Source organism: Arachis ipaensis, chromosome B07, assembly GCF_000816755.2.
Source record: "Arachis ipaensis cultivar K30076 chromosome B07, Araip1.1, whole genome shotgun sequence".
NCBI lineage: Eukaryota > Viridiplantae > Streptophyta > Magnoliopsida > Fabales > Fabaceae > Arachis > Arachis ipaensis.
In genome coordinates this window covers 123,864,937-123,878,422 of record NC_029791.2, presented here as the reverse complement: position 1 = coordinate 123,878,422, position 13,486 = coordinate 123,864,937, and the positions used below count along the sequence as shown (strand labels likewise).

General features: G+C 36.6%; 2 protein-coding genes across 10 annotated transcripts; one reads left to right on the top strand and one right to left on the bottom strand.

Annotated features, from left to right (window-relative positions):
* On the bottom strand, positions 41-557 carry LOC107606258. Its single transcript, XM_016308294.2, has 2 exons — positions 451-557; positions 41-414 (listed from the first exon to the last, which is right to left on the bottom strand). Exons 1-2 carry the CDS (start codon positions 514-516, stop codon positions 67-69), a joined length of 414 nt encoding a protein of 137 aa, XP_016163780.1. The 5' UTR covers positions 517-557; the 3' UTR covers positions 41-66.
* On the top strand, positions 444-11,878 carry LOC107606257. Of its 9 annotated transcripts, XM_021106569.1 has the most exons (10): positions 444-559; positions 639-743; positions 832-942; positions 4,094-4,211; positions 4,918-5,212; positions 6,544-7,074; positions 7,470-9,922; positions 10,792-11,095; positions 11,208-11,322; positions 11,538-11,878. In XM_021106569.1, exons 6-7 carry the CDS (start codon positions 6,972-6,974, stop codon positions 9,785-9,787), a joined length of 2,421 nt encoding a protein of 806 aa, XP_020962228.1. In that variant the 5' UTR covers positions 444-559; positions 639-743; positions 832-942; positions 4,094-4,211; positions 4,918-5,212; positions 6,544-6,971; the 3' UTR covers positions 9,788-9,922; positions 10,792-11,095; positions 11,208-11,322; positions 11,538-11,878. The 9 variants fall into 9 exon arrangements, with proteins under 9 accessions (XP_020962228.1, XP_020962227.1, XP_020962226.1 ...); XM_021106568.1 differs by lacking the exons at positions 4,094-4,211; positions 4,918-5,212 and having other exon boundaries at positions 6,544-6,688; positions 6,817-7,074; XM_021106567.1 differs by lacking the exons at positions 4,094-4,211; positions 4,918-5,212 and having other exon boundaries at positions 6,544-6,730; positions 6,817-7,074.

Below are 13,486 nucleotides of genomic sequence, written 5' to 3'. Positions count from 1 at the left end.
CAAAACACACGCACACAACACAGCAGCAGCTGCTGAAAAAGAAAGAAGAAAGAAGGGGAAACGGAATCAGCGAAAGGGGGAAGAGGGAGATCCGAGAAGGAGAGGGTGCCGCTGGAGGGAGGAAGCTGTCCGCGCCGCCACCATCGACAAGCCTCGGCGCCGTCGCCATTTGAGCCGCCGTCGAGGCAGAGCCGCGGAGAGGGAGTAGACGCGAAGGAGAAGAGGCCGCGGGTCACCGTCCTCGAAGCCTCCGTCGTCATCATCGCGGGCTGCTGCTGCGCGTGTCATCGCCGCCACCTCTGGGTCCGTCATCGTCGAGCAGAGCCGTGGGGAAGCCACCGGGAAGCCATCGACGTCGCTGACGAAGAAGAGGGGAAGCGCGAGAGGGAGCCACCGGGGAGAATCGTCGCCGTCAGAAGCTGCTGCCGTCGCCGATTTGCATGCGCCGTCGCCGTTGAGCTCCTCCACCGCCGTTCGGGTCACTGGGAACGTGGCTGTGATCACCGGAACCACCATCGGAGTTACCGCTGTTTCAGTTCAGCCGTTCTTCCTTGTCTGGGTAAGCGTTTCGTTCCGGAACATTTGAATGGATATTTCTGTTTCAAGTTGTTTAAGGATCTGAGGTTTTGGTGTCATAGGATCAAGTTACGGGTCTTGCATGCTGAGTTCTATGACTGTTGCGTGCGACATCAAGCTGCTGCGTCATCATCAGAGCTGCCACTGTTCTGTTCTTTGGCTTATTCGTAAGTACAGTATGTTGTTCCTCGTCCGAACCTCTATAGTTGCTATTCTGTTGTATGTTTCTAAGGTCTTTGCAACGTTATGCTTTAGGATTATGTTTCGGTTCTTGTGTGCCGTGATTAGAGTTGCCGAGGATGCGGCTGCCGCCGTTGCGGGCCGAGAGAAAACGGAGCTTTGTCACGTAGTTGAATCGCGAATGAGGTAGGGGCTTTTTCTAAAAATTAATTTATTTTAAATTGGAATTGTTATAAATTGATATGATGTGCGAAATGCATTTCTGGTGATTATGTAAGTCTTATGAATTGTGTGGTTTATCTTGGATGAATATGGTTGTCTGTTTGATTGCATTATTGACTGATTTTGTTAAATTGGAGATTTCTGAGTTGGTTTGATTTAAAATGATTTTGATAGTTTGAAAGTCTAAATTTTGTTTTATTGGAAACTGATTTGGTCTTGAACCCGTCCGGAAAGGGTTGAGGATTGGTTTGGTTGGGACCCGAAAAGGGTGGCAAAGTCCAAACTTTAGGGGAGGTGCTATTGAATTTTCTAAAATTCTAAAACTTTGAAAGTATTAAATCATAAAAATATCTATTAGTTGAATTAAATCATATAAGTACCCTTATTATTTCATAACTACTAACTTTATAATTCAAATACAGAAAATAACTCAATAATTGTAAAATTAGATAAAATCCTAATTTAAATAGCCAAATCTCATTATTTTTGAATTTCTAAAACTTTAAATTGTAAAATAGGAAAATAATCCATAATTGTAGAGTTTGGATAGAAACTTTAATTTATATCAAATCCAATTAATCAAAGTTGCCTCTGATTATCTTCAATGAAATAATATCTGAAATTAAAACTGTAAATAAATATATAATTTGAAATTAGTTCATAATAAGATTTTTCAAAAGTTCTGGGTCTTACATCTACAGCCGAAAATAAGCTACAGAAATCGATGTTATAAATAAATTTGTCCAGCCTTCTCTTGACATTTCCTCTCTGCCAAGTGTATGGTGGCCCTGAGAAACCCAAGAAATTCAGGTTACAGTTTCTCATACAGCTAATAAATTTATTGGTGTCTTGTGAAAGATTAGAATTTCCCCCCGGTATCTTCCAAAGTGACGACTGAGTTAAAATCTCTACTTAGGCACCAATGAGCATTTATTTCCGTAGCTAACTCACAAGGGAAAGAATATTTTTAATGGATCTTCCATCTGACCGGCCTTTGAAGTTCAATACTAATGAACATCTGACTTGAACTGTCCTTTCATCCGATACGACTTTTGATGGCTTTGTAACAAGTATCAAACTTGTAGCACCTTCATCTAGTTTTCCATTTATATCACCTACATGCATTGGTCCCTGATCGATGTCTTCATCCTTTATAACGTAATTATTTGGATTTATGACTTAATCAAAATTATCCCACCTTGATGTATTTTCATTAACAGGAAAACATTGGGGCAACACTTGTTGTAGGTGGAAAAAAAAACATCCATAAATATGTTTGTGTATGCTCCACCTTGTAGAGATGTAGACCAACTATTTTAGGTGATAGATCAACATTGCTAGCATCAAGAATCATTGGATCACTAGCAATATTCTAATATGCTTTCAATTCTTTTTCTTTTGCTTTAGGAAGAGTGGTAGAGATATAATCATTTAAGTGAGCCCAAATAAGGCTCTCGCTTTAAGAAGAGTGTTAGAGATATAACTATTCATCTTATCTCCTCCTATTAGCTTAAGTTTTTGGGAGGAGTGATTTTATGACACTAACTCCTCTAGTTTACTCCATAGCCAGCTCTTATTTCCCACTTAAGGACTGCCATAAATCGCAATAAGCCACTATGGTTCCCCTTGTTCATAGCTTACTCTCATGTGCACAAGTTATTTTTTAATTAGGACAGGTTCGATATTCCAAAAAAACTTATTCCAAAGGCACCAAATGCCTCTTACAAAACAATCCGCTTCACTAATACATTAGGAATCAACCGAAATTATCCCACTCTAATGTATTTTCATAACAGGAAAACATTGGGGCAACACTTGTTGAAGGTGGAAAAAACCCATTTATGAATATTTCCATGTATGCTCCACCTCGTGGACCAGCTACTTTAGTTGATAGATCAATATTGCTAGCATCAAGAATCATTGGATCACTAGCATTATTCTGATATGCTTTCAATTCTTCTTTTGTAAGAGAGTTTTAAAATTTCACCAAAAGATTTTCTCAAAGAAATATCAAAGATAAAACCAGGAGAAAAATTCGGCTTTAAATCGCGCAAAAGAAGAACAATATAAAATAAAATAAATTAGCCGACCATATTTTTCGTAAATGTGTTTGAATTTGAGATGCCAATTCAATGCGTGTTGTGCGAGAGACTTTTTATCCGGGTAACTGACATTTGGGCAATACACACATTTATAACGTGGTTGTGGTGGTTGAAGTGGTTGTTCGGCAGTAGTTCACACATAGTGATGGCCACAAGTGGGGGCAGGTTTTGAAATTCAGATTTGGTGCTAAATGTTTTGAGAAAAGAAAGTGGCGCTGAACGAAAAGAGAGTAAAATTTGAGAATGAGTGGTTTCATGACATGGTATCAAATCTCTATGTCCTAAAGGTCTAGAATTTGATCCTTGGTGAACCCCAAAAGTAATAAAAATAACATAAGAAAAATAAAAGCAGAAAAGAAGGCCTATGAAAAAAAATCAAGCAAAGCCAAATAAAACTCTTGTTTGAGGCGGAGTGTTAGAGATATAATCATTCATGTTGCCTCCTCCTATCAGCTTAACCTTTTGGGAGGAGTTGTTTCATGACACTAACTCCTCTAGTTTGCTCCATAGCTAGCTCCTATTCCCCACTTGAGGACTGCCATAAGTTGCGGTAAGCCACCATGGTTCCCCTTGGTCGTAGTTTACTCTCATGTGCACAAGTTGTTTCTCAATTAGGACAGGTTCGATATTCCAAAAAGACTTATTCTAAAGGCACCAAATGCCTCCTGCAAAACCATCCGCTTCACTAATACACCAGGAATCTAAGCCTAGCTTTTTGATAGTTGCTTTGGATTTAGTCCCTGAAATGTGGGTTTCAAGAAGGAAAATTAAGTTAGTATGGAATCTATAGACAAGATCTTTAATAATAAAAGAGAACCTTTAGAGGTAGTTCCTCTACAATTCCAAAAAATAATATTCATGATAACTAAAAATAGTGATAAGAAAATCCTCTTGATAAGACCCAGAAAATTAAGCCTCCATAGGCTTATGTTCGGTGGAGACAATCTCCTCTTAGCTTCTAGAGTTGAATTAAGTTTGCCTTGGTTTTGGATGTCCATCATATTTTTGTCCAGGTTTTGATCACCTGAATCTGGTGGCTCCTGCGGACTGCTCTCCTTCTGTACTTTGCTGCCCATACTCTCCCCCACCCATGAACTTGGATATAAGTGCAGTCGAGTGAGAGTCAGAGAGGTCAGTGATATGCATATAGGACTCCTATTTACTCTTGGCAATTTCTTTATTCAGTTTGAAAAATTGTCTCTAATAGTCTTGGTGTTTGACTTCCTTCTCTCTAGAGGCCTTTTGCTGCTCAACCTGAGGTTCTAAATTATTTTGCTTCAGCTCCGGGCAGCTTTTGGTTTCTCTTTGGCTTGTTTATTCTAGTTTTGTTTGTTTTGCTTTTTCTTGCTTATATCAGCATCATTTTCCTTAGTAATGACAAAGGCTCGTTTCTGTTTTTGTACATCTTTCACCATATTAGAATGGTTATTTTGCTTGAGAGGGGTCTGTGTGTATTTTCTTTCCTTTTCCGCAGATTGTTGAATGATTTTAGGTTCATTATGGGCCCTCTGACCCTCTTTCTCCTAATTTTCTGTTGCCAAAACTTGAAATCTAGACGTATAACCTCCTCTTTTTTTCTTTTGGAATGTCCCCTGTTATCTGCTAATCACTTCTCTGGTTTTTCTTAACTAACATCCATGGACCATATAGATTTCTTGCTTGATTCTCTGCTCCATCAGTAACGAACCCATCAATTAAGACAAATTTCTTTCCTTTTTGAGGAATATTCTTTGATACTTCGATGCCAGGATTTTATTTTGCACGATTATCTGATCCTTCCTATTTTGTTGATCCTGATCATTATTCACTTTCTAAAATTGCTCCTTTCCTTTTCCAGCGTCTATCATTCTACCCCCATCTTCGCCAGCTGCCGCTGTTGCTGCCACTATGGGGCTGCCTTCTGATAGTTCTTGATATTGACCGATAGGGGTGTACATGGGCCAGGCCACACCGGGTTTGCCTAACTCAGACCCGACCCGAAATATATACCGGGCCTATGCTAAGGCCGGGTCTGGGTTAGGGCAAACCCGGTGTGGCCCGGCTCATGTACACCCATAGTGATTTGTTCTGCCCAAATAGAGCCTTTATTTGCTTGTGTATGATTAAACCTTGCTGCTTTATGACAGAATGAAGTAATTGACATTCTGGAGCCTTAATTTGTTTGTCATTTGAATTTAATTAAACACAAATGGAAGGATAAATGCCTTAGTTTGCTTCTGTTTTGCTTGCCATTTAGGTTCACTAATCCATCTTCATTAAACACAATGTAATAAGTGTCTTTCATATGACTGTTTGGCGTTCCTGATTTATCTTTTGTTCATGTAAATTGACTCCTTTATGGCTATGCTATTTATGACTGCTTGTTAAACCAACCATATTCGTGTCTTCTATTATTGTCTATGTTAATTAATTAATTTTATTAATTGCAATATATATTAAAACACACTGAATATTATTGTTCATTATTGAAAAGTTGAGTAGAAGAAACACAATCTCTGGAATCACTCTGGTCCCATTTTGGATTACAAAATAATAGTTTACAATCAAGTGAACTTGAGGAAGAAAATGAGTTAAGAAAGAAAAAGGAAGAAAGAAAGGTTGAGATATACATGATAAGATAAAGGGCATCCAAAAACAAATTGTGATGACTAAAAGATATATTTATATATGTATCATGTTGCTAAATGATAAAAAGGGAATAGATAGTGATGATGGTGATGTCTAGTTATGAGCATTAGATCCTGAATAAAAGTTCAAGTAGCATGTTCCTTTCAAAATGTCTCCTATCTGTTGACAGCTGAAAATTCAACAATAAAAGGAAGCCAATAACAGCTGCTTTCCCACTTATGAATTTGTTATTCTCAATAAAATCAAATCCCCTTGGATATTCATCAGCAAACATTCAACCTATAATCACAAACACCATGGAACTAATCAGTAGAAAGCTGAAATTTGCTTGGATCCAAAGTTAATTAACTATAGAAGCAAGATTTTAATGTTGTGAGTAGTACTCTGATTTTTCATTAGGGAACATGGAATTAATGTGAGTTGAATTTTCTGATCTTGTATGTACTCCAAGTTGATTTTAGCATATGCTACTTGATCCGTCTCTTTACTCCCCTCGGTTAGGTTTCCCTTTCAAATAAATGATTGAAATAGTGGAATCATTTTTAATTATATTTTGTTTTATTTTTTTCGTCCCTGAGTTGATATCTGGAATTTTTGCTGAATTTGTTGCAAATAGAGATTGAAAGTTGGATCTTCGTTTGCCTTAGATTGGGATGGTTATGTTTGTGAACTACTGAGTTGGTGCTATCTTATGAAATTATGGCTTGGTTAGAAAAATTGATAGCAACGTTGGCTCAACAAGGATAAATCATTTTGGCTTAACCTGTAGTAAAAAGTAAGCAATATTCACCATAAGTTCTAACTTTTTCCCTTATTTTGGCATATATATGTTTAGGTTGCCATTGCAATTGATCAAATGGATATCAATGGGCATGGTGATGCTGAGGAGAACGTGGGAGATGCTACAGAAATACAAATATAGTGCTAAGATTCAGTACCATATTTCTTACTTGATGGTCAAGCAAAGATTCAACAAAACTGTCTGGATTTCTCTCACACTCTTCTAACAAAGATTACACAATGTGTGCTCTTAAATGTTGCTTTTCTCCCTTCTCAGCTTAACGGACTCCCCTTTATAGAAAAAAATTGGGTATTTGAATGTATGTAGGTTAGAAGATTTCAACTCTTAGCGAGAGATATTGGAGGACATTATGTTGTTGGGTTAATGACATAATACAGATGGTTCTGCAAAAGAAACTGCTATACTTTCTTTGCTTTGCTTCTCTGTGTTGAGTGGCTATTGGACTACCCTTCAAAGAAAGCATGACCCTCATTTTCAGCGCAGCCAAGTTTCGTAAATGTGCCATATTACTCCACAACCTGAACTTTGCTGCACCCACCCCTTGTCGTTCGCTTATGCTTCTTGGTAATAATATTTCTTTCTCACTCTTTTTCTTTTATTGAGTTTAATTTCATGCAATAATATTGTGAAAAGTTTTACACGATCAACTGATCCAATTCATTTATTTAGACGATCTTTAAATAGTGTGAAAGTTAGTTATTTTCTCTAATGTAATGATATATTGAATGTTCTTGTAAAATATATTTACTGAAAGTGTATGAAAATTAAATTCATTTTATTTAGGTTGTTTCTCCCAATAATAAAACATAGTAGCTGAAAAAAATTGTCTTGCATCACTGCTCTCAAATTATGAAATTATATAGGCTATTGATAATGGAATTATCTAAAGAACCTAGAAATGCTTCAATTCATTGTATTTTTTTCTCGTGTAAACCCTAAGGACACTTCTGTTGTATCAGGCAAACATGTTGGAAAAGCGCAAGGGGCTTCTTATTCAACTGCATTACCAGGCAATGGTGGTTTCTTGAAAGACGAAGACTTTGGAAAATCAACGTTAGCAATGGACCTTGCTTCTCTCGTTGAGGAATCCTCCAAAATTCTAGAGAGTAAACCCAGGAGTAGGATGGAGTTCAAGAGATTTCTTGAAAACCGAATAAAGAAGAGGGTGAAGAATCAGTTTGTGAATGGAAAATTTCGTGGTCTAATGCAGAGCATTTCCGATGGAGAAACTCTACGTGATGCTTATAATTGCATAAGGATCAACTCTAATGTTGATGCAGAGTCAAGATATGACAGTTGCTTTCTCGATGACTTGGCAAAACAGCTCCAAGAGGGGAGTTTTAATGCAAGTGCAAATACTTTCTTTGTCTCAACAAGAGGATCAAATGACAAACAAGTTCTGGTCCTTCCCAATTTGAGGTTGAAGGTAGTCCAGGAGGCCATCAGAATAGCTTTGGAAGTTGTTTACAAGCCACATTTCTCGAAGATCTCACATGGCTGCCGAAGTGGTAGGGGTCGTGCCGCAGCATTGAAGTATATCCGCAAAGGGGTTTTAAACCCTGACTGGTGGTTCACGTTGCTTGTAACCAAGAAGTTGGATGCTGCTGTCTTGGCTAAGTTGATTTTGGTAATGGAGGATAAGATAGAAGATCCTGCTTTATTTGATTTCATTCGGAGCATGTTTGATTCTCAGGTGCTGAATCTTGAGTTTGGGGGTTTCCCAAAGGGACATGGTCTTCCACAAGAAGGGGTCTTGTCCCCTATTCTAATGAATGTATACCTTGACCTGTTTGACACCGAATTCCACAGGTTGTCAATGAAATATGAAGCTATATATGATGGAGTTGGAATGCATAATGATCAAGATAACTCCTGCTCCAAGTTGCGTGGTTGGTTCAGGAGACAGCTAGATGGTAATAGTGAGTGTATAGTTGAGAAGAATTCCAGCATCAAGGTTTACTCTTGTCGCTTTATGGATGAAATATTTTTGGCAATATCTGGTTCCAAGGATTCTGCTGCTAATTTTAAGTCCGAGATCCAAAGTTATTTGAAGGATTCTTTGTTATTGGATGTTGTTCAAACTGATTTATTGCCTTGTGAAGGACCTCGTGGTATACGCTTTCTAGGAACGTTAGTCAAAAGAAGTGTTACAGAGAGTCCTGGTGTAAAAGCTGTTCACAAGCTAAAAGAAAAAGTAGAGTTATTTACATTGCAAAAGGTAGAGGCTTGGAATTATGGGACAATTAGAATTGGGAAGAAATGGCTAGGACATGGTTTGAAGAAGGTTAAGGAATCAGAAATCAAGCATTTAGCTGATAGCAGTTCTATACTGAATAGGGTTTCCTGTTACCGCAAGTCTGGAATGGAAACTGACCATTGGTATAAACACTTAATGAAGATATGGATACAAGATGTTCAAACAAAACATGCAAGTGAAAAAACTATTTTATCCAAGTGTGTTGCCGAACCAGCTCTTCCGTTAGAGCTAACAGATTCCTTTTATGAATTTAAAAAACAGGCAGAGCAGTATATAACTTCAGAGGCAGCCTCTGTTGTTGAGCTTTTGCCAAATAATAACAGCTCATTGGGAAACGTGATGACAAAAACTGAGATTATAGCTCCTCTAGAAGCAATAAAAAGGCGTCTTTTAAGATATGGATTGACCACATCTAATGGATTCCCCCGTTCTACTAATTTGCTTATCATGCAAGATACAACTGAAATTATTGACTGGTTTTCGGGGATCATCATCCGCTGGCTAAAATGGTATGAAAGCTGTGCTAACTTTAATGAGATAAAAAACTTAATATCAGATCAAGTTAGGAAATCTTGCATTCGTACTTTAGCGGTGAAGTACCGCGTGCATGAAACTGATATAGAAAAGCGGTTTGATGTAGAACTCAGCAGGCTTCCATCAACACAGGATATGGAGGTGGAAATGACTAATGAAATGTCAGATACTCAAGCTTTTGAAAACGATGAGGCATTAATGTATGGAATTACTTACAGTGGTTTGTGTATGTTATCTCTTGCAAGAATTGTGACCGAGGCAAGACCATGTAATTGTTTTGTCATAGGGTGCTCTTCTTCAGCACCGAGGGTCTATACTCTTCATGTTATGGAAAGGCAGAAATCTCCTAGCTGGAAGACTGGGTTTTCGACTTGCATTCATCCAAGCTTAAACAAACGACGAATAGGATTGTGTAAGCAGCATCTGAGGGATTTGTATCTAGGATATATATCGCTTCAGTCCATTGACTTTGGTGCATGGAAGTGAGTGTCCACAATTATACCAGAATCTTTATCAGGATTGGGTATTGGTCATGTATTACTTCAGTCTATTGATGGTGAAGCACGGTTAGAGATCAGGTATAAGATCAAGATGAATACTTATATCCAATTCTTTTAAAAGGTAAGGTAATTCCTGTTCTCTTTTTGTTTTATTTTATTTATTTATGGTAGACAGATTCCAGGTCATTCAATCATATAATTTTTATTTAATAAAGTTTATTTTAATTAATTTGACAATATTTACACAAGAAGGCATCAGAAAATGAAAATGAAAACACAACCTGCATTTTTGGTGTCGGCTATAAGGAAATTTTGTTGCTCTGCCAAGTGCCAATGTACATTAAATTATCATGTAATCTTTTAGAATTGCATATATGTTCACTCAAAAGGTCTTGGTGTAGACTTCAAATTATGGACACAAGTAATTGTAGGTTCAGGCTGAGGATTAAACTTACCATATATAACAAAATAAATAAGAGAAAGCTTCTCATTTAACTGGTGACCAATTTTTCATCTTTCTAGTGTAGTTTTTGCTGTGCATAAGTTGATTTTTTTTTATATCATTGCCATTTAGTAGTGAAAACCAATCATGGACACCCTTTACGGGAAGATTAGGTTTGGAGTGTAATTCTGGACCAAAGGAACTTGATATTCAGTTTCTCCTTTAGTTAAACTTTTGTTCATTTTTCTTTGCTGGACCTAGGAATCAGGATTAATTCTTGGCTGAGCCATAATTTATAGAGTTCCCGAATTATTACTGTTTCATTGTTCTGAAGTCGCAGAACAAAATCTACTTTGATATGGAGTGAGTTTTCAGTTATTGTTCCACCATGAGTGATGTATTTTGCATGTTTTTCTGATGGTTAATCTTTAACAATGACAAGTTGGCATCTGCCAGTGACTTGATTTTGGAAATGATACTTTCTAACATGAGTTCTATATACTTACTGCTGTGATATAACTTATTCTAGTTTTTTATTTCCATGATAGATATACATCATATACATCCTTGTTTAGCTGGGTAATGGCAAATGCAGCATGGTTTACATGTCCTTCAAGCAGTCCTTACCACATAACGCCATGCTGTTTTTCCCGTTAAATGAAGACATTCAGTGATTAGCAAGCAAGGATTGGAATGATTTGTTCCTTTCAAAGCTTGTGTATGTGGTTAGTTGTCATTGATCATAAGGCTTGCGCCATTGATTTTGGGACTTTCGGCCTTTTTAAAGTGTCTTATGGGATGCTGGGTGACTTGGTCTAGGACAATGCCACAATGGTTTCACCGAATTGTGTGGTAATATAGTCATAATTTTAGTAGTTGCCTTAAATTTTATTTACTTCGAAATATTTATCTGTCATGCTTATGCATTACCTTAGTTGACATTAATGTCTGGTATGTGAATCAGGCCATCAGGGTAATATGTCTATAAATATTGGACATCTTGCTTATTCCCTTGATTTTTTACCTATAAATACTGCCCATCTTCTACAGACTGCATGCATGCTCTTTTCTTCTGCAAGGTGACTTGTGCTAACTTTTGTTTGGATTTTTAGTTTCTTCCATGATATTTTCTTTTTCTTTTTTTATGATCCATGAATTGTCTGGTAAGATTTAGTTCCTTTTGAGCTAATTTAGTATGTAGTCTTGTTATTTTTTCTATAACCATTTTTTCCCCGTAATTGTTATTAAAGGTTATGCCAATTTATGCTTAATCAAATAGACAATTGGTTTGCAGATACAACTATGCTTTCTTGTGGGACTTGAAGAATGGAGCCGTGGTGTGTGCTCTGCTCTTTGCTTTTATGGAGCTGAAATCGTATGCATGCCTGCCTCTGTTAGTGACTTGTGACGGTGGAAGAGATTCATTTATATATGGTTCTTGAGCAAATTTATTGAAATAAAAGAAAAAATGCAGTTTCTCCGTTTCAAATGAGTTAGATGTATACATGTTAACAAGCATTTCCTTAAGTTGTTTTATATGCTATTCTTATTCGTAGGCACTAAATATATACTTTTTTCTGTAGAAAAATCCTAACTATATGAGTGCTAATTTGATTCTTATTTTCCGTGGCTCAAGTCTGTTTACAGTTTGCATGATATTAGTGCATCCATATTTGAACTTTGGACATTATGCATATTTACCCAACAATAATGCTCTACATCTATGCAAAAATCATCTACAAAACAAAGGTGAGAGATTTTAGACCCCCCACTTGAGAGAGTAATAGGCTCCCAATCTTTGTTTTGAACTAATTTATTTATTAATTGAGATAGACGCTCAATACAAAGAACAAAAAGATAAGAGGATAGGGGTCTCCCTGGCTTATTCCTCTAGTTGGAGTGAAAGATTCTTGGGCCACTAGTATATTATCCGAACTGATCCTGCCAGGCACAAAACTAGATTGGGTGTTAGCAATTAGAATAGGCATAAAAACTTTCAATCTAGAAGCAATGATTTTAGTTATAAATTTATAGCAAATATTACAAAGATTAATAGGTCTAAACTGTCCAAAATTTTCCGGTGAAGGAATTTTTAGAATAATGGCTATTAAAGTCTTGTTAACGTCCGTAATCGTATAAGGTTCTTTAAAAACATCTTTCACCCAAGTTATAAGGTAGCGTTTGTTTTGAGGTATTGACACAGAAACTGAGAGACTTGAGATCCAATATCGTGTTTGTTAGTTCAGAGACTGGTACTAGAATTTCTGTCTCTGTCTCTAAAATTTCAGTATTTCAGTACCTCCAAAAAGTAGGGACACAGGAGACTGAAATTTTTAGAGATGGAGACTGAAACTTTAATAATATTTTATACCTAAAATACTTTCATTTCAATTAATTAATTTCAATTTTATCCTTTGTGCAAATTAAATTAGAGTTTTATTTTTTTTTTAATTTCTGTCTCTCATTTTGCACCAAACAGAATACTGAGATTTATTTCAATCCTTGTCTCTTAGTCTTTGTCTCAGTCTTTCCGTCTGTCTCTCCACCAAACGCTACCTAAGAGATGTCTCCACCACATCCCAAGTTTGTTGGTAGAATTTGGCCGGAAGGCCATCATTACCAGGAGCCTTCCAACTCCCCATCGAAAAACAACATCCTTGATCTCCTCATTTGACACTTCTCTGGATAAAGTTTTCTAATTCGAGTCCTGTAACCTGGGAAAAAAGATTAGAAATAGCAAAGGAAAGTTTGTCTAATCCATCATAGGGATTCAATTTCATAGGGATTCAATTTGTCTAATCCATCGCTCATCAATATGTCCTTATAGGAAAGTTTGTTCTCTTGCATCATTTTCATATGCTCTTCTGCTGCTTCACATCCGTTCATCTTATAGAGTTGGTTATCGTCTTCATCTAAAACCTAACTACCACTGTTTTTCCTAAGTGAGTTTATAGTATGCTTATTTTGTTACCTGCAACTCTTTGCTACAAGAACCTTTTTTGTTTATTGAATTCCCAATTAATGCATACTTAATTACTTAATTATGCTATCATTTTTTCAACGTTTTACTTGGATTTCAATTCATTAAATATAGCAAAATTAAGTATGCACCTCTATTCTCAATTCCACCCTCACATTTGATATGATATCCAGTAAAAAATGTATCTCTCTATTTAATTTTTTAATAATTAAAAATTAATTAAATAAATTCTACAATATAATTATTAAAACTTTATAAATTAC